This window comes from Mercenaria mercenaria, chromosome 5 (assembly GCF_021730395.1).
Source record: "Mercenaria mercenaria strain notata chromosome 5, MADL_Memer_1, whole genome shotgun sequence".
NCBI lineage: Eukaryota > Metazoa > Mollusca > Bivalvia > Venerida > Veneridae > Mercenaria > Mercenaria mercenaria.
Genome location: NC_069365.1, coordinates 21,910,736 through 21,933,084, shown reverse-complemented (window position 1 = coordinate 21,933,084; position 22,349 = coordinate 21,910,736). Strand labels below are relative to the sequence as shown.

The 22,349-nt window shown below is 34.1% G+C and overlaps 1 protein-coding gene across 6 annotated transcripts; it reads left to right on the top strand.

The window, feature by feature from the left end:
- Positions 1-1,070: 1,070 nt before the first annotated feature.
- On the top strand, positions 1,071-13,580 carry LOC123556607 (uncharacterized). 6 transcript variants are annotated; one of them, XM_045347472.2, is made up of 8 exons: positions 1,071-1,265; positions 2,789-2,884; positions 3,469-3,631; positions 6,425-6,606; positions 6,948-6,995; positions 10,091-10,273; positions 10,554-10,650; positions 12,224-13,580. In XM_045347472.2, the coding sequence occupies exons 1-8, from the start codon at positions 1,238-1,240 to the stop codon at positions 12,972-12,974; spliced, it is 1,548 nt and encodes a 515-aa protein (XP_045203407.2). In that variant the 5' UTR covers positions 1,071-1,237; the 3' UTR covers positions 12,975-13,580. The 6 variants fall into 6 exon arrangements, with proteins under 6 accessions (XP_045203407.2, XP_045203404.2, XP_045203405.2 ...); XM_045347469.2 differs by having other exon boundaries at positions 2,789-3,118; XM_045347470.2 differs by lacking the exon at positions 6,948-6,995 and having other exon boundaries at positions 2,789-3,118.
- The last annotated feature ends 8,769 nt before the right edge of the window (positions 13,581-22,349 follow it).

Sequence of the window (22,349 nt, the reverse complement as noted above, 5' to 3'; positions counted from 1 at the left end):
TATCTTTATTTCATTTTTCAATGCATCATAAAATGATCTTTTAATACAAAACATTTCATCAAAATATATTATTGAGAAAAAATACGAAACTGTAGCGAGCGTCCTTAAAAATCACTCTTTATTGAATTTTCAGCCACCTGGCCTTTACCAAAACATGCAAAGTCATTGATACAGCCATGTAACATCCATTTTAAAATGCTTGTTTTGTCGCAATGATGTGACATCATTTCCTGTAAACACGACGTCAAACGACGTAACTTCATTTCCCGTATTATTTCACATGTGTCTGTCACTCAATTTATATGTTATATTTAACATTATTTTTAACATGAATTATTATATTTAATTCCCTATGGAAGTTCTTTCAATGAATACACAACATCAAATATATTATATACAAACTTTCATAATGCTTTCATTACTGTACAGTGTCTTTCAATAGATTGTTTTTAAGCGCAATTGTCACGGAGTCACAATGTGAGCTTTTGCGATCATGTTTTGCCTGTCATCAATATCGTCTGGTGTCCATGCTTCAACAATTTTTGTTTAATATAATTTTCTAAGAATATATTGAGTGTCAAATGCAACCTTCAGATCAAGTATCAAGAATCGTATATAAGTATATACGTATAATAATTTTAAATTACTTGGTCAGTATTGTTCTCCATTTTGTTCATGCGCGTACCATTTTTAAACTGTCGCTAGATGACTGGTTCTTTAGTTTGTTATGTTTAACTATTACGTCTTACTCATTTTATATTAATGATTAGCTTTTATTTTATACACTTTAAGTATTATTTCAAATGGCCCCCAAGGACGTCCATAGTTTATGATAATTTACATCTACTTTTACAATTAGGGAGTAACCGTAAACAACTGAAGATGGGCATGTACTTGAAGATGATTCACAATTCACTGAGTATTACTTTATATTACCGGAAATTGTGAAGTTGATAAATGCCTATCTCTGGATCAGTGTTAATACGCCACAAATTAAACGAATATCCTGTAAAGTCATTTTATAATGAGCAACGGAAATAAGTTAATTGCCCGTGACAACTTTCATAATTAGTTAATTCGAATATCGTATCAAATCGGTCAGCAAATCATGGGAACACCGGATCGTATATGTTGTTGAAATATATCATTAATACATTATTAACAGGCATACTGTTAAGAAACAATTTGGGTTTGTGATAAAGCCAGGATATTCTGACAATTGTTGAAAAAAATCATCATGAATTTCGTCATTTTAACCTTGATATGTAAGTAGATTTTTTTTTCACATCTATTTTATCTTTTAAATGAAATCCAGCAATGTTGCGTAGACCGATTCTGCACATGTATATTTGCTTGTTAAAGGAAAGTAACAGTACTTGATCAATGCTTTGGATATATGAAGTAGATGCCACAAACATTTCTGAAAATATTAGTTTAGTAAATATACTAACTGTTGCAAAGATATAAGGGTTTTCAATTAAAACATCGCTTGGTATTTCCGGTAATAGCTGAGATAATTCTTCTCCAAGGAGAACACATTCCGTATTTTCTTATATATAATATCAAAGTTCAGCAGCTCCCAATCGCTGAAGACTCATAGAAGTGTATGGTGTTATATTATTGTATTTTATTATATACCTATATAAATTCTGTAAAGAATCGGGTTGTGTTTCACAATTAAATATGAACAGACAGACAAAAATTCCGTATTGTACCTTTTAAACTCCGTATTGTACCTTCCGTATTGTATGCTACCGGACTATTTTCATAAATATTCATGACCCGACACATTTCTATATATAGCGCACATAAAAACTTCACTAGGTTCCATTTAATATCGGTAAACATTGAAGATTCCGCTCAAAAACAAAACAAGAATCAAAATGGTGAAGGTATATAAAAAAAGGGTCATTATAACAGTAGCTAGATCTGGGACTTTGTATTCGGCTCTCGTAGATTTTGCAAGGTCGGATCACACTCGGCGCTTACGCGCCTCGTGAGATACGATCTGGCAAAATTCACTCGAGCCGAATACAAAGTCCCAGATCAGTCTACTCTTATAATAACCCTATTGTATTACGGTATTCCTTATATAAATTGCTGGCGTTAATATTGTGCAGTTAGCAGGTTTATAGTTCAACTCTAAATTTTTAAAAGTCAAAACGTAAGAGAAAATATATGAAAATCTGCTACAGTGTCAGATTAAAGAACGCTTTATGAATTGCTTTGTAAAATGTTGGCTCTCGGTTCTTCGGACCACGGTAAAGACCTTTGAATTTTGACAAGCAAGCCATTCTTTAACTGTTTGTTACTATATTACATTACTTATATAAATCGCAAGTCAATAGGTTAACCACGGTTTGTGATTAAAATCACAATTTAGAAAATATATCCGTGAAATTTCCTTGAAATTTAATGTTAGGAAATAACACACGTATGTAAATGGGGTCAAAACTAATTGTTTTCAGTCGTTTGCTTTAGGACAAATAGTTTTGATTACTGGTCGGCAAGCCTTAATTGAACATCCATGATACTTAATGTTCAATACACAAAGAAACAGTGTTAGTTCATGATTCTACTGCACTGATATTGTTTACAGTTTAAATATAAATGCTATTTCATGAGGTAATATATGCTGGAATGGTTACTTCAGTCTGACCTCCTTTTCCCTACATGCAATCTAAACTTGTGTTATAGAGATGAAGCTAAAATTGAATTTGCTCAGTTAAATGTCTCTTTCAGTAAATACAGTAAGTAATATTTAGGAAACGTAATATATTTATTGTAGGTATCGTTCTTAGCGGACAAAAAGCAATGTCTTCTGGGTTTCATTTTTCTTGCGATTCCGATAACAATCTCCTCAAGATAGAGTTGGAGTGTTCAGGTAATAAAAGAATCCACATTGTCGGCGCTTGGAACATACGATCGAAACACAAGTATCCATGCAAAAACAATTCAATGACATTTTTGGAAGCGCAATACAGCTTAACGTATGAAATGACACATAAAATTCTAACGAAGTGTTCTTATAAGAGGAAGTGCATAGTCAAACTTTTCCCTGAAGATCATGGGTCAAATAAGCATCATGGTATCAGAATTAAATACGCATGTATTCCAGGTAAATTGATAATACTCCTTCCACATTATAATACAGGTAGCACCTTGATAAACATATGTGTGAATATTAAAATATTATAGATATTGTTACCAGGTCTACTGGGCCGACAAATGAAACGTAGAACTATATTCTGAATATTAAACGCTGTGTTTCATTGTATAGAACACTGATAATGCTATGAGAACTATACAGATGTTACAAAGTCACTGTACCTATGCTATTATTTTCTGAGCTTTAATTAAATGTAGACTTGCATTATACACATTTTTGCGCTGGCTCATACATAAGTGAAACATAATCATATCTTACATATGTATCTTTAATGACATCATCATCGCATTGAATTTCAGCTGTGAAGTTTAACAATATATGCCATAGTACTCCGACAAAACGTCTATCAGAGGTTTATCTTATAGACAACGTCGATGGAAGCAATGCAAGCAGCAGATGTCACTGTGATCTTTTATATTATGGTCGTTTTGTTGTGTCTCTGACACATTTTCCAACAGAGTGGTAATCTGATTTTTACCTTTATTAACTTCAACGAACATCTAAAAAAATAAAGAATGCAATTTCGATCTTTACATATCGTTTCACAGACCATATTTCAAAGCTATATTTATTATTTTGTCAATATTTAATGCAACTACTTTAAGTAGACTTTTGTTACATACATACAAATTTCCTGTCTAAAATACAGTCTGCATTTCATAAATGAATACAAAATCAACATTCAACTATTAGCATAATTATAATGAAAGGACTACTTTTTCAGTTGCGTTATTCTACGTGTCAAACGGTTCACCATTTCACACGAGGTTTTGGCTGAGCTTGCATAAAATTATCGTCCTTTTTAGCTGATATAACAGCAGAAAAAATATAAGTAAATAGTAAAAGTGTTATTAAAGTAGTACCTTGATCTAAAATGATGCTTTCGACTCTTGTGGATTTTGCTAGACCAGATCATACTTGTCGGAAGCGCCCCTTTGGATCCAGGACTAGCAGAATCAACTCAAGCATAGTAAACTATGCTAAAAAAATACATATACCTTGGAATTATGTTAACGGAACATTTAGACAACAGTATTACAGCAAACCACGTTGCTCAAAGTGCCGGACGTGCCCTGGGTCTTTTCATTGCTAAATTAAAAATTTATGGTGGTCTTCCTTGCAGTGTATACACTAAACTGTACCGTTCGTGTCTTGTTCCAGTTATAACCTATGGGACATCTGTATTGGGAGGTAAACAGCTTTCTTTTATAAATACCATTTACCGCCGTGCCATGAGATTTTTTCTAGGCACTGCTAAATATACTCCGAATGCAGCTGTTCCGGATGAAATGGGCTGAAGGCCAATTTTAATCGATCAGTGGAATTCTATTTGTAACCATTAGCATCGTTGTCTTAATTATGATAATTATGACAGCACAAGAATTAATAAGAAGATTTTTAACTGGGCATTAAATAAAGGTAATTACATTATGTAAAAATTGGCCTTTTTGGGTTAAAGACAGGTTAAGTGCTTTTGGTTTACACTCATACATGCAGTTACGTTTTTCTCGTAAACAGTTATCAATCGATGTTTCAAATGTTCTTATGAAAATGCACATTGAACAGTGGAACAATGATATTCAGAGCGTTACTGGTGTAAATGGCAATGGATGTAACAAATTAAGAACATACCGGATTTTTAAAGACTGTTATCAGGTTGAACAATACTGTAAACTAAATCTTCCATTTCCACATAGATCAGCTCTTGCTAAAATTAGGTGCGGAGTTGCACCAATAAAGTTAGAAACTGGGCGTTATGAAAATTTACCGGAATGTGACGGAACATGCCCGTTATGTTCAAACGCCATAGAATCTGAATTACATGTCCTTTTAGAATGTCCTACATATACAGAAGACAGGAGGTTATTGTTTGAAAAAGCTAACACTGTAAACAGTAATTTTGGAGTACTCAGTGTGTACACACACGTACTCAGTCTTTCAGTTACTTCGCATCCGTACACTCATGTATGTTTGATCACTTACTCAACATACGTCCAGTCATGTACTCACCTGGTCACTTACTCAACATTCATGCATTCATGTACTCACTATACATCCGTACATTCATGTACTCACTTAGTAGGTTACTCAACATTCACGCATTCGTGTACTCGCTCAACATCCGTATATGTATGCATGTAGTCACTGTCAACATTTATGTAGTTTTATGCCAGTGATATTCTATTCATAAATCATGTCGAATATAATACACATGTTTTATATTCTAATTCTTAATTTGAATTTGTAAGTTTTATTTTGTGTGTTAAATTTGAATAAGTATATTGTCTATGGTAGTTCTATTTAGAACGGTCATTTACAATTGTTTTATGTTGTATGTACATTTTTACGTGTGTAAATGAATGAGACATAAATAAATAAAATAATACAACATCGCAGATAAATGGTTAGATAACAATACTGTATCGCTTGACTGCAGTCCACTCCAACACATTGTGTCGATTCAATTTAATATCCAAGTGATCAGATATTGATCAAGTGTGCGCATTCTAGTATACTTACACCTTTGATATTTGTTTATTTATGACTCATCACATGTACAAAATAAAATAATACGTTTAATACAGCTACCACATGCCGCTATAAACAGAGAAATCAGAACCAAAATACACATTACATGAACTGAACTAATACTCATACATTGTATGTAAGAATCTATTATTGATGTATATTGTATCTAGTTTTTTTTAAACAATACATAAAGTGATCGAAACTGAATTTTTAAATTAATTCCACGTTTGTCATAATAATTTACAAGCAATATATAAATCATATTGTTAGCAAAGGTATAAGCATCCCTTTTAACAGTTGAAAGGCAGTCTTACAACGATGTACCATTTAGCAATGAAAATCACTTTCAAATCTTTATGTACTGAATGTTTATTTGGATGTTATTTTGAATTATTATAACGAATATTTCATCAATTTAAAAATGCGTCTTCAGCCTTCACTAATTTTGACAAATGTGCGTTGTACCTTTTGCAGAAACTCGCATAAACAACAATCTCTTAGCAACCAATCTTTTAAGTGTAACTTAGGATAGAGTTGTGATTGCTCATATTTCTTTATGCCTTGACATGTATTAAAATACAGAGAAAACATTTTTTATTGTTTTATTGATCAGGAGTAACATTGAGCACAATTGATTGCAAATAAACTGTAATCGAAATGTATGGTAATTTCAAATTCTTACGATCGATCTTGCAAAGTCTTTCACTTTATTTTTCACATGAGCAGGGTACATCTGAAAGTAAAAACTTGGACTACGACCAAATCTTTCGAAAAGGAATACAGAAATCAAGTCTACAGACGTCAGACATTTTATACAAATCCAAATACTATAAGGCAGCAATTTACTGTTATAAACAACTCAGACAACAGAAAAGACGAACCCGCATTTCTTCTTGTGAACATATCAGGTAATTTTTAAAATTATTTGATTTAATTAGTGAGATGTAGAAGACACTTCAAAGTAAACATATAGTTAAAGATCCCTAGCTAGGTTCCTCTATAGACCGCTAGATGCATTTCCCATTCAAGTCTTTTCAATTCAGTTAATCATGTGACCCGGAATAAGCTTAAAACATTACTTTTCCAACAGATACGCTCTTTATAAAAACTGTTTTTACTATATTGTTCTAAAGCCGAAATTGCAATGTTATACATGGACATAGACATTACCGTATAAGAAAGACATGAACTGGGTATTAACATCAGTGTCAAGATTCACCTGTCCTTACATCAATGAAAAACATTTCAGCAATAGACGAACATAGTCACTTCCTTCTACGATGTAACAGATCTACTGGTAAGGCGAATGCCAGAGTTAAAAATTAGAAATATATATATATGTACATATTTAGTCTTTAGTCTTCTCGTAGTGTTTGGAAGAATTTCCGTCTTCGTTTATGGATAATATTTTATCTTGCCTCCTACAAGATTCTTGCATTTCTATTTGTTAGTAGACGTCACGTGGAGACAGGATATATTTCATATCCTGCAAGTACAATTCAGATATGAATTTTAATTAAAAACAAAATGGCTGCCGCATCGCTAGCATAATTGAATCAAGTCAGATTATACGCAAACTATAGATATCGTTTCCGAGATAAGAATATTAGTGTTTTCTTGTCGTTCTATTTTTTCCTATCTAAATTAGGTTCGAGCCGTTAGTTGAAAAAGAAGAACAGTAACTCTGTATGGAACAGCCGCGATTGCCAGGTTGAAATGTTGTTTTAGTTAAATCACCGTAGAGCAAAGGAATTAACACATTTGTATGTAGGATCATTTAATCTACCTGCAAGATAAAGGAATTAACAAAAAACGGGACGAAAGCTGACGTTTTAAGACATTTTTTTCTGACATCGTGTAATCTGGTGATTTTTCGAAAGGACTGAACAAAACCAGTTCATAACCTGTATAAATCAGCTTCTGCGTTTTGTGATTCAGTCAAAGTACAGTTCATTTTGCATTTTATGGCTGGTGTTTATCAACTATTGTCAAAGCATGGATGACCAGATAAGATTGCAGGAATCCATTTTGCACCGTAACTGTAAGTAGCTTTATTAATACAAAAGTTATGTCAATTACAGCGAGGATGTAAAACGTAGTCGGCAAGATAAAATCGTTTACACTGCTTGTTGGTGACAGGATATGGGATATACGCTGTCTCGAAAATCCATATCAGGCGAGAGCGGATATGGATTTCCTCGACAGCGTATATCTCGTATCCTGTCATCAACAAGAAGTGTAATATTATTTACACAGCTTGTTGGTGACAGGATACGGGATATACACTGTCTCGAAATTCCATATCAGGCTCGAGCAAACTATCCTTTACTTACATGCTTTAATCGGTACATTTTGTAAATTAACAAAGCTGTTTACAGTGAGGACTTGAATCCTGCAGTCAATTGTTTGGTCATCATGTTTGTTTATAGTTGATTAACACCAGCCATAAAATGCACAATGACCAGTATTTTGATTATATCACATAACACTAAACATATTTCATTTACACAGGTTATGAACTGGTTTAGATTAAAAACTGTTCCATCATTTCAAAAATCACCGGATTTCGCGATGTCAGTAATATCTTGAAACTTCGGCTTTCATCCCGTTTCCGTTTTAATCCTTTAACTTGCACGTAGAATAAATGATCCTACGATAAACTGCTGAGTAACAAATATGTCAATTCGTTTGTTTTACGATGATTTAACTTAAAACAATATTTCAACATCCGTGTCTCCCTTACAGAGTTATTCCGCTTTTACGGCTAACTTTGTCAAACATCACGAGCCTAAACCAAGTAGAATGAAAACGGCAAGAAAACACTACATTTACTCTCGGAAACGATATCTATCGCTGATTAATAATCTGACTTGATTAAAGTATGCCAGCGATGCGGCAGCCATTTTGTTTTAATCAAAATTCATATCTTAAATGCATTTGCAAGATATGGAATATATCCTGACTCCTGTCAAGATAACTAATAATAACCGCTTACACCTGTTGGTAGCAAAATATATTTCTGCAAAATTGTATTACCACCAGCAGCTTGTTGGATATATTTGTGATTAAAGCATTTCTGCATATTTAAATCGGTTGGAACATTCTATTTGTATATCTTTCCGTTTCTTCTTTACATATTTTGCTTTGTTTTGTTTTTTATATAAGGACATGCTAATTACAATATTTTATATGTACTTCTACAACGTTGACTACTGGAATGTCATAAAAAAACGAATAGAAATTGAGGAGAATATTTGGATAAGAAGAGAAAACATGATATTAGTGTTTATGGGTAGTTTATATAAAAGATATAAGATAAGGGTAGATTTCTCGGATGCACGGAGCACTAAAAATATAGCCTCAGAACCTCGCATTTGCAAAGTAGGCCCACAACAAAAAGAAGCTCAAACGGAAAAAAATACAGACTGGTTGCTTCAAATATCTAACAAGTACATATAAATTAATGTCATATATAGATAGAGGGGGATAGAAAGGGGCTAGGAGAAGAGGTTAAAGGGCGAGTAGAACAAAGGGAATGACACGTTCTTTAATCACAGTTACACTACAACGTAAAAACTGTCTCTATTTTTGTAACGTAAACTTTTATTCACCTTATGTTTTCAAAGTTGTGGGATATAGATATATATGGTAAATGCTTAAAGGTCCAATACTAAGGAAAGTGAACATTTTAATTTTTTTAAAAAAGCACAGAAACTATTTCATTTTATTGGAAAATGAAAGTTGGTATGTAGTAATTCGAAATAAATCGCAGTATATGTACAATTATTTTTCTATGAAGTATGAAGAAAGTTAAAAAGACCTGGGGGGTCATTCTGTCGATTCATTGAAATTTCAACATAATACACATACATTTCTTTGAGTTCCAAAGACCTTCTGTAAATTTTGACCTGCCAATCTTCATTATTTAGTGTCTTGCAGAAGTCTATGCACTGGCTATGAAAAAAATTGCCAACTCACTTTCCCTTAGTAATGGACCTTTAAGAGGCAGGAAGCCACACAGTGACATCATTTATCCAGTTAATGTATATCTATGAATCACTTAAAAAGTGTCTCTGCTTTTGTAATATGTTTGAAGCTTGCATTTACATCTGCTTTCAACGAGTCATAATTTTGATCTGTCGTGTTATATCCTTAGTATTTACCTCTAAAAATTGTTATAGTCTGACGATAATTCTTGTACATATATTTATGTAGAAAAGCATTTGCATATTTATCAACAGGTAGTAGTTACGTTAGAAGTAAACAGTTTTAAAAGTTTCAAATTAATATGGTATTTATAAGACCGAAAACACCACCTTTTAATTTAGGGCTAATTATAACTTGGAACAGTATTTAATTAACACTGCGTTATCTTTGTTTGCAAATTTTCAGCTCCTCAAACGTATCAGTCAACAAACAAACAATTGATTTCAACTGTGCACCCACCTCAATCAGATGCACCATCTGCGACGAAATATGCAGTTATCTCGGCAATTATAACTTCTATATGCTTTCTTGGCATTTGTACTAGTACATTCTTTATTTACCGCCGAATTGCGATAAAAAAAGAAATTGGTATGTTCCTAATGTACTCATTTTAACCGTTTTTATCGAAAGTAACATAGCCTTAGGTAATATCTGAAAACTATATTTTACTTATTAAAAATCAATTAAGCAGTCATATTTTATTTAGGTGTACTCTTTAATGTAACGGTCACGGTTCAATTGACGTTAAAATGTCTTTTATTTAGATATGACAAAGCGTTCTTTTTTTCAACAATTGCTGAACAGATACCAAGTATTGTTTGCCTTTGCTAATGTAGTCTTCAAATAAAACCGTTACCTACTTTTACAGATTCAAGTCGCAACAACGCGAACATGACGTCTCCTGGTGTGGTTAATACGGTCGAAAGAAACATACGTAGGTCAGTCTATGTAGACTGCGGTAGAAGGTATATCTTAACATACTCTGAAACATCAAATACATTATCTGCATTTTAACAAATATCTGCATGTTCGCTAGATTTTTTTTTTTATTTACAAATACATGTATTGTAAGATTACCATGGCATAAAGATTTGTTTGACCAATTTTAACTTTTAAAGTGCCATAAACAATTTTCGATACTGTTACATGATTCCACAGTAATCGTAACTATGGAGAAACTACCGACAAAACCAAATAAATGTATGTTCGTCAAATTGATGTTAAATCATTCATATGTTCGTAAAATGGATGGGAAATTATTGAAAGTCGATTATTAAATTGGGTCAGTTGTTATATAATCAATAACTTCTTTGAGACTTCTTTTCATGGACAGGATAACCACGCCTTCTGATATAGAACGCCAAAACTTGACTACGTTTATCTATTGTCATTTGACTGTAGTAGATTTTCATTCCGCAGTGATTACTTTATCATTCGGCTGTGATAAATTTTCATTCCCATTATCTCAACTTTATGGTATGGTTATTTTTGTGTGGTAATTTCTATTTTCATGGGGTGTGATGCATCTTGCAATTCTGCAGCGGTAAGTTTTCTTTCGACAGTGCATTAGCCGAATGAAGAGTAAGCAAAGCCGAACGCAAGTTACCGCTGCTGAATGCAAAGTACTTACTGTCGAATGGCAAAGAAGCACAGCCGAATGTCAAGTAAGCTATAAAGGGCAAGTAAGCAACGCCGAATGATAACCAATCACTGCCAAATGATATTATAGAGCATCTAAATGAAAATGTACCATATGATTATATCAAGTGACAGTATTATAATGAAAAGTTACCCATAACGAATTACAAGTATCAACAATTTAGCATTGCCGAATGACAAGTTAGCACCGCCTAGTGTCAAGCTACCACTGTCGTCGAATGACATCACACCACAACATAATTTGAAGTGAAAACTTAAATATGAAGAATGTCAAATAACTGCTGATTGATAAGTTAGCACTGCACAATGACAAGTTACACTGCCGGACCGAATAGAATCGAACCATACTTAAACGTGACATCAGAATGAAAGTTCCAGCTTATGAATTATACTGAGAACAAACTGCTGACTGACAGCTTAGCATTGTCGAATGAAAAATTCCGAATGAGAAAATACCATCAAAATAGTATTTGGCGTTCCATATTTTGTAGCGGTTGCCTTTAGTATTTTTCTAATATCGTAAATGAAAAGTGTACAGAAGAAAATACATTAAGGGTGATACGTTTCTTTTAAAATTGCGTTTAAGTACCCACAATAAGATACATATACACCATTGATTGCATCTAGTACCATACAATCCGTGCCTTGTTTCAGATGCAATATGAACGAAGTTTGAGTTTTGGGTTTCACTTAACTTAAAGTGTATTTAATTTAAATGCAATTAATCAGTCACAGGTATTTTTCAAAACATGTGGTTTAGTAAGTGAGATCACTTAAGCTGCAAATACTATCTAGACAAGCACGTACTGTATTGTAACTGTAAAACTACTTTTGAAAGCGAGAAAGATTTAATGCATGTTTGTTTCTATTTTCTTACAGTTTAAGGCATTCGTATGCAGAAATTGGAAGTATTTCAGACTATCGTCATTACGTTATGCCTGATGAAACATTTATGCAGAGTTTAAAAATCACAAGTCGATTTAAGACATTAGTAGAAGAAAGTAACTCGAACAATGCACACGACAATGCCGGAGAAACTTCTAATGGCATAAATGTAAAACAAAAAAGTTTTCAGAAGTTTCAAGGTGGACACACTAATGACAAACACTGCTCGGGGAATCACAGCGGTCCGGGAGATGTTTCTGACATTGTTCAAGACATGTTAGCTGACAATACCACGCGTTTGTCTCATGAAATGAAAACTAAGCCAAAATCGTATGTAATGTCCACAGAAGAAGAAACAGACAACACAAATGAGAATAAAGGTATCAATTGTTCAGCCAAGTCCACAAAGCAAAGTAACAAAGAAAGCGTGGACTTATCGGCCAAAATGATTCCAAATGAACATTATGATCCTTCAGGTTACTTAGATTTAGACGTCCCTGAAAAAACCAGCAATGCTAATTTGATGAACTGGAAAAAGGAAGTATATTCCGTCGAACAAATGGCTAGAGCAAAACGTTCAGACCCATTGGATAATTCTGAAAATTTGAACCAGGTTGGGAAAAGAGTAGTAACAATCGTACAAAAAGGTTTACAGGATACACCGCTTGGGAATCAGTATGATTATACTCATAACCGTGTTATCATGTTTTCAGAAGATGAGCCTGCGCAAAAGCTTCCAGATTAATACGAACATTGCACTCAATTCTCGATCCTTTTTAAAAGTATTACGTCTGAACAGTAAATATTGCGATAGTCAAATATTCAGCTGACAGGCACTTAAATGTGTAAGTTGCTCGATTACAATACATACAGTTGTTATTTTGAGATATTCTTGAAGCAGAATACCATGTTGTTACACTTCTGCGGATTTGAAATGAAAAGTGAGGGCAGATAATTAAAACCTGCAGTGCTATAAATGCTTTCTTCTTAAACGCTAACGAAACCCCTATGAAACCTTGCAAACACTGGCTCAGTGTATGGTCATTTATTATTTATAATGTTCACGTAAACAACTTTTCAGAACTATATAGTATGTGATAGTCCTCTGTGTCGATGCTGTCACTAATAAAGGTAGTAATAGTTCTGACTTCATCTTTAAACTTGTTATTATTATGTAATTACTGTTATTCCAATTGTCATGACTTTGCATGCGTTCAGTATTAAAACATCAATCAATCTGCAAAGTCAATATACATATATAAAAATCTCGGAGAAGCAATTCCCCTGAAGACAGTCAATCTTGCTTAATTTATATTTGCGGATGCTGTACTAGAATAAATAAATAAATAGATTTTTTTTATTTCAAACCATTTCGCTTATGCTCTTATTGTTTTCGTATATCTTTTCTGGTATTGTTAATGCGACTATTGTGTTTAAAATATTACTAACTAAAATGACACATATTTATCGTTACTCTGTAAGTATTCAAGGTCAAAAAGGAACGAGGACTGTCACCGTCCGTGCGTAAATTACATGTGTGAGTCTCTCCTCTGTAGTTAATACATTTATCCAGATTCATCATGTGCCGATGGAGGATTAACAATACGGTCTGTATCTTTTTTCATGGTCCGATTTCCCTTGAAGGGAGCCACAGGTTTACCGCGAATGGCGGTCCTTAAGCCGGGGAAGAGGGTCCCGGATTTAGACACATCCCGTTTGGGATTTACTTCCCATATCAGTGGTTTGCCAGTAAAGATCATTGACTTAATTCGGTAAAGGGCTTTCAATACGCTCGCTTTGAAAACAAAATCGGACGTATTATGTGATGGCGCAAATTTCCGTCCGTGCGTGCGTGCGTGCGTCCATCCGTCATATGTCGTGTGCGGAGTTTAACTTAATAACTATTCAAGTAACTGCCTTAAAACTTATCGGCAGAGCACATAACTTTAATGGGTAGATCAAAGGTCAAAGTAACAGATTGATCTTTCCTTTGGATTTTGTGCCCAAATTTAAACCTATTCAAGGTATTATAAACTTGTAATTAAGGTGGACGGTGATGAAGAGATTTGAGTAGTACAACAATTCACATTACTCCCCCCACACACGTTAACCCCCATTCAAAAACAAATACCTTTCACTTTCTTGTTTCTTAGAATTCAATCACCACTGCTGCACAAAACTAACCATCCCCACCTACCGCATCATTATTTCTTCTGGGACCACCTCCCCGCGCGCACACGCATACACACACACACACACACACACAAGAAAAAAAAATGTCATCTTCTCATCTAGAACTGAAGGTTATATTGTACCGCTTTACGGAGCTCTTGTTTCCTGATACAGAATATCGGCTAACCATGCCAAGTAATTTGAAATCTCAAATTTGAACTTGTTTCTTCTATTATTCAATATTAAATACAGATACTACTAGTAAATAGGAAAATGGCGCGAAAAAATGGTAGTCGCATAATGGCGGATTCTATCTGTCTTCGTTTACTGCTTAACTCCCCTTTCGGGGTATCAGATGCGCAGTCAGTGCAAGCGAAAGAGTTTTACAAAAGTATTGACAATGAGGTGTCAAAGTGAGAAAGTGAGTTTGAAAACATTTAAAAGTGTTAGACATACAGACAAGAGCAGTAAAATCAGGTTAAAACGCACTTTGTTACAATTAATTGCATGCATGTCTGCATACTGCCTGCTTAAGTTGTTGGGGATTTTTTTTGCTCTGTAATGCTATGTTTCTTATATTTTTGCTATTTTTGTTTTCAAAATTTACATGACAGATCAATGCTTGACGTGTAGGCAGCATTTTGATATGGAAATGATAACACGACAGCCTTTGTCATGGATACATAGATCAAACACCACCACTACTATTTGGGGTCTAATGTTTAAACTGATTTTGCAGTTTGTGAGTTTGACTGAAAATAATTTTCTTAAATCAAACATGACCCCCACTTTTCTTTTCATTTAATTCAGTACTGACAAAATTCTTCAAGAAAATGCAGGTTACAGACATTTGAAATGGGTTCAAATGGGTGCTGTCATAGAGAATATGTCAATTCTATATAGTTGAAATACAGAACAGCTGTTTAGTGTGTTGTAACCTATAGGGGATCATTTGCAAAAAATTTAAATCTGGCCAGATGAAGCCGGAATGAGGTACTTTGATTAGAACTTGATAAAAAATGACAAATTTATTGCAATTTTGCTTCATAAGTGGATAAAACGCTAAAATATCACATTTTCTATGTATTTGTGTGTATTTTGTTTCAAAACCTGCCTTTTTGTAGCTTAAAGATTGCTCTGCTTTAGCATTCAAATGATAAATTGAACACATTTAACAGTTAAAATGTGTATTTTTTAGCAGGTCAGGGTAGAAAATGACAAAATAGGACAAAACTAGGCTATAGTTAGGATAATCTTACCTTACTGAAAATGCCATAAAACAAGGTTGGTATCAAAAAAAAAGCTTGTATTCTTTCATGCATTTAGGTTACTTGTTTATAAACCAAACTGGCACATTCTTAGAGAGAAATGTCTTTCTTTTATGCATACGGGCACTAAATAAGAAAATGGCGCGAAAGAAATGGTAAACGCATAATGGTGGATTCAAATAGTCCTCAGTTTCTTCGCTAGCTATTTTCCTTATTTTCTTTCAATTCTGTTCCAGAAATCACATGACATATGTAGCAAGCATTTTCATAATGAAATAAAGACATGACAGACTTTGCCTGGATACTTTGATCAGTTCATACACCACTACTACTATACAGACTTTGCCTGGATACTTTGATCAGTTCATACACCACCACTACTACTTGTAGTCTCACTTTTAGCTGATTTTGCAGTTTATGTGCTTGACTGAAAATATAATTCTTGCATCAAACATGTCCCCCACTTTGCTTTTGATTTTCATTCAGCACTGACAATATTCTTCATGAAAATAAAGTTACAGACATTTGAAATGAGCCATGATGTATGCTGTGGCCATAGGAAATATGTCAGGGGCTAGAGGGCGTGGACGGTAGCATGCATTTCCACTACCGTCCATGAACAGGCTCAATCAAACCGAGCCTGCAACATTTTCGTTTTTGTTGTGTTGAGCGACCTATGGAGTTTCCACTTTTTCTATTTTACAAAATATAGAGAAAAAAACTATTTAGTGTGTTGTAACCTTCTTACTTACGTTTCTTAACCATTTGAAGTTTATTTATACACAAAATTTTATGTAATTTCATTCTATTGGCATACTTCAGCGTTCAGCACGCTTCTTATATGTTCACACATCTCTTTAACTTCATCGAAATATTTATTTTAGTGGGTTGCTTAGTCCAGTTGCATTGGTGAAGTAGAAATCCTTTTTATCCCTATAGTATGTTTGCAATGTCGTTGCTGATATTAACTTGGCAGAGTATACCACTTAGATATTCCTAGTATGCATAGACAGGATATCCGGTCTGTCTACGTGTTCCAATGTCTGACACCACGTACGGTGAGGTTTACAAACTATGGAAAATCAAACCACTGTACACCAAAACAGGCAATGAAGGCACGTTATGAGAGACTACCCGCCTGATAATCTCAAACCAATATTCCATCGTTTTTTTCTGTTTTACTCTACTGAAGACAATTTTAAACTGTCACACATCTCTTCATATCTGATTACAAAATACTCCAACGTAAAGATGATATCCCGACACCTGTCGTGAAGCAATGCACAAATCATTCTTTCTTCATTTATAAATGCTAGTTATGTTTGAACAAAAGTGAACACTTAGAGGATATTTGTTTGTTTGCAGTGAGATATCGAAATATATCATCACCGATACGGGAGACAATTCAATATTTTCACGAAGGGGGAGCCTGAGTGAAAATATCAGAATTTTCTCCTTATCGGTGATGATATATTTCGATATCTCACTGCAAACAAACAAATTTTCTTTTTATTTTATGCTAGTTCGTGAAGATCAGCGAATTTTCTGTTTTTTACGTGCATAAATGTTCATATAAATCCAATATTTCATGACGAAATTCGGATTTATTTAAGCTACCGTGTTACATATGATACATCCGCTAAATTACCATGGACACTTAAGCACATTAATATCGAATATTGATGATTAGGTTCATTAAATCAACACGACGCCATTTTGTTTTTAAAAACAAAAACTGCATTTAAATAGTTTGTGTAAAAATACAGTCCGCGGCTAACAGAGACATTGACAAATGCCGGTAGTTAAGCAGAAGCTAGTAAAACTTTTCGGGTCAATCCGTCAGTTCGTTGAATAACCGGAATTTTGCTTTGTTTACCGAAGCACACGCTGAAGGTCAGATTAAAAAAACAACACTAAAAATCTAAACAACTGTGGAATATGCGTAAGTCCTTGGAAAATCAAGCTGCAGAATTAAATATCACCATGGATACAATAGAAATAGCTAGGAAATATTGATCTAGGAGCTGCATAGCATAACAAAATGGATGGAAGTTAGAACACAACTGGCTGGGCTAAGTTAGAGTGGGAAAGTACTTCGACGAAAATGCTGGCATATTACGTAAGGTTGAGTTGATGTCTTGTGATAATTAACTAAGACAACAACCAACTAAATGTGCTGTCGCCAGTTAAATCTACCACACGATAGTGAACCAATGGAAAAAAGTAGAGGAAACACACATATATCTGTAGCTACATGAATGGCAAGACCTAGCAACCAAGCTGACAAAGGCAACATTATTTCTTTTGCAAGTTTAATTATAGCTAGCCTGTTCTATGTAGGATTGTCTAGCAGTTCATGACTCGTGTATGGCTTGAGTATTAGTATAATCCAGTAATTTTAAAGGCAGCGAAGGGAGGTAATTAAAGAATATATTTCAAGGGAGATAATTTATCTGATAAAAAAAGAAGTTCGGCACTGTGAGTGATATCGATTTATATCTCACTGCTATTTTCCAGTATTTCACCAATAAGCATAAAATAAATATATGTATATCATCTACGGTGTTTAAGTGTTTGAAGTTCGTGCACATCAAGTCTATTCCTTAATGGTCAGTCTCACAAACGTGATACCTGTTTTGCATTGCGTGAATTTGGACGACTGAAACTCGGTCAAGCCTTGCGGCTTCAAGAGAAGGAAAATCAAAAAGGAGTCCATGTATAGAGCATATAGTTAGAAGAATCAGACAAAGAATCAGAAAAAGTGCCGGGGCCTCCGTGGTTAAGGTCGCTGACTTCAAATCACTTGCCCCTCATCGACGTGGGTTCGAGCCTCACTCGGTACTTTGAATTCTTCATGTGAGGAAGACATCCTGCTGGCTTGCGGAAGGTTGGTAGTTCTACCCATGTGCCCGCTCGTGATGAAATAATGCACCTGGGGTCTTCTTCCACCATTAAAGCTGGAAAGTCGCCATATGACCTATAACTGTGTCTGTGCCCAACCAAAAAAAAATCAGACAAAGTGCCAATGCTTAAACTGCTTTTCAAAAACTGAAAGCAACCGGTTTGTCGTAAATTAGGTAATTTAAAATCTAATTTTCAATGAAAACAATGTATTGTTTTGATACATTCACAGAAACTCTAAAAACAGCATCAAGCTTATTCACCCAGTTTCGGAAGCCAGCAAACAAACAATTATGTTGAAAAAATGTCAGGTCAATGCTCCTCCTGCACGACGTGCTAACATATCAACTAGCATTTCATCAGCAACAAAGGTTAATTAAACACCTGAACTAAACATGATCCTATTAACCGCTACAACCGGTTTGACCTTTCAGCCGAGAAAAAGATATCACTAAGATTAGTTTTCCTTGGAAGATTGAATGTGTTCCCATTATTTCAACACAATACTCTACCTAAAGAACATCAACATCAACGTATACCATGTCAAGCATCACTTTCTATTTGGAAATTTGCTTCTGAATATTAATGTTTGTATTACTTTTTAGGTTACTTTATTTAAAACTGATCTTTTTACCAGTGAATATTTTCGCATAATTATGATAATTTAACAATGTTTAATTTAACTTCTCTTTGAAGAAATATAGCCTTTTTGCATCGATTCACCTTAAATTCAACTCCCTTTGTCCGGAATCTCAAAAATTATTAAATGAATTATATTAAACTCTCTGGCTGTGTTTTGAGTAGAAATCAACTCTTACTTTTTATTTTTCCGAGAGTAAAGAGGCTATTGAGGAGAATTGTAGTCGCTTTTATAATTATCTCACTTTACTACGTTTGCACAATGAAGTTTTATTCCCCGGATGCAAATACTTTTTGTCCCAAACAAACCCTTGCGATTGCTTATGTGTTGCTGATTTTGATCCTGCATTTTTAATCATATGAGCTGTGCCATGCGAAAAACAACTTAGTGGGTTTGCGACCATCCGAGCAGTCTGGTCAGGATCCATGCTGTTCGCTTTCAAAGCCTATTGCAATTAGAGCGGAAACTGTTAGCAAACAGCATGGATCCTGACCAGACTGCGCGGATGCGGTCGCAAAGCCACTATGTTGGTTTTCTCATGGCACGGCTCATATTTTTGTGTGCTCAAAGGAAGGAAGGCGCTACATCTTTCATTGCTCATGTTCAACTTACATCGAGGGTTTTGAACACGAACATGTACCAATTTTGTGACATTTTGCTACATATCGAATAAAATACAATGCGATGAATAGGAAGTATTTAGGGTACTGCATGTTACCAAATAAACAATTAAATACTCTTTTTTATTTGAATATAGGCGGTGATTAAGTTCGCAGAATGTCTAAATATTTTTTAGGCTTTAAGATATAATAATTTTGCATCTTGACAATCATATTGAGCTAGCGCTAGAACTTGTTTCAGGTCTTGGTTAAATGTGTGTACTGTTTAGAGGATGATTTGGACGTCGGCTTGTTTTGAATACCTTAATATTGTGTCCATTGCTTACTACAAAATGGCTGTCGAAATTAAATCTGTAATATTATCATTATGTTCTACTTATCCAGCTTCTATACAAAAAGCATGTTTTAGGAACAAACTAAACAACTGCATTTTGTTAACACAATGCATACTGCTTCATATCAAAAATCGTTATCATTTTGTACATAAAAAAGTTGATTTTCTGATTTAAAAAGAAAAATAATGATTTCTTGATATCAAAGAAGATGCAAGAAATCATTTTTTTACATTAGGAAGAGATTGTATTTTCTGATAACAAAATGAATTTCTGCTGTCAAGAAATTGATCTTTTGATATCAAAATGTATTTCTATATAGCATTTTTATCATATTGCTAAAAGTCCATACTGATTTTTTCCCAAGGAAATTAATAAAAGAATGTATCTTAGTTAAAAACATACATAAAGCTCAGAATTGTCTATATGAATAAAAATTACAAACACTGATAATTTCTATTCTCCGTAAGATTAAATGGACAATACTGAGGTTTGGTTTTAATTTCAAATAATGAATGTGATACAAATATAATTATTACTTATTCTGAAAAGATTTGGATTTAATTATTTCTTGAAATTACATATTCATGATATTTTTAATTATATATATATATAAATATAATTATATATTAGATTTGAAATTTACTGAACTATAGATTGCACATTCGAAATATTTCATATTGCAGTCAATGAAAATGCATCTATTTCATAATAACTCAAAAAGTAAAATAAGAAATTTAAAATCAAACGCGAGCAGTAAGAATAATTCAAACTAAAATGTCCTCAGACATAATTCTTTGTGGGATACATGTACCATGCATCAGAATATTTAGGGACCTGGCAGTCTTAGAAGGAATGGATGGGGGAATAATGCCTTCAAATGTCGTTTTTCGGAACGGTTATGTTATTATACTGCAAACGTTATCTTACCCGGATGAAGACCGAGTCACATATAGTGCAACGATATAAATCTAACATTTGTATATGGTGCTGTTAGACAGGGAGAGTTGGGGGTGGGAGAGAGAGAGAGTTACAGAATGTTTAAAAGCACATGTCATGGTAATGAACTGTATTTACCCACCCGGTTAGCTTAGTAGGTAGAGCGTTGGTCAACGGATTACGGGGTCATGATTTCGGTCCTTGGGCGGGACTATGTTCTCCGTGACTATTTGCTAAACGATATTGTGTCTGAAATCATTAGATCTCCACCTCTAACTCATGTGGGTAAGTTGGCAGTTACTTGCGGAGAACAAGTTTTTACTGGTACAGAATCCAGGAACACTTGTCAGGTAAATTGCCCGCCGTTACATGACTGAAATACTATTGCAAAAAGGCGTAACCCCCCTCACCCCGCCCCCCCCCCCCCCCCAAAAAAAAAATAATAATAAAAAATAATAAACATGAACTGTATTTATTGTCCTACATCATTAAGTGCCTTCAGTACAAAATAAGTCACACTTAGCTACATGTCAAAATGCAATGTACAGCTGTTTATATAATTGCGACACAACTCTAATATATTTTTTGTCAATTTTGCTGATGAAAGTTAGCTACATGTTATTTCTTTACAAGAAAATACCATTATATGTTTTGGCTATTCTACACCAAATACTCGACCTGCCAAATAGTACCAATTCATAGCTGGTGGGCTAAATATGTACCCCATTTGATAAAAAAGAACAAAGTCAAACATCCACTTTCGTTGAATGACGATAGAAATGACACACTTTGTGTGTGTACTTTCTTTATGAAGACAGACCGTAACAATTACATTCTGCCTTTAAGACGTTTCAAGTTCTTATTATAAAACGTCAAAAGAAAGTTTCTAAACTATTCGAAACTATATGAAAATTAAAGTTCTTTTGAATTTTGATCTTGTTTGAAGAATGTTCACCGAAGTGTACATATACATAATTCTTTGGCGCATGTCTGCTAGTTCAGCCATTTAGGAGAGTAAATATTAATCTCAGGACAATAAAAATTAACATGGTCAAATATATGAAAACTATCCCGTATTGAATTCAAATGACCGACTGTAAGCGGATGTGATCTTTACAGCATGTTTATAAAAGAAAATAAACAAAAAGCAAGCATTAGCAACATGCCCCTCTCCCTCTCTCTCCCTCTCCCTCTCTCATCTTTTCCGATTCCACTCCCGACTAACTCAAATGAGCCACAACCTAATTG

Excerpts from the sequence above, each read along its gene's own strand:
- LOC123556607 (XM_045347469.2), top strand. The coding sequence starts at position 1,238 with ATGAATTTCGTCATTTTAACCTTGATAT. Across the intron at positions 1,266-2,788 it reads CGTCATTTTAACCTTGATAT|GTATCGTTCTTAGCGGACAA; the intron begins GTAAGTAGATTT and ends TATTTATTGTAG. Across the intron at positions 10,651-12,223 it reads TATGTAGACTGCGGTAGAAG|TTTAAGGCATTCGTATGCAG; the intron begins GTATATCTTAAC and ends ATTTTCTTACAG.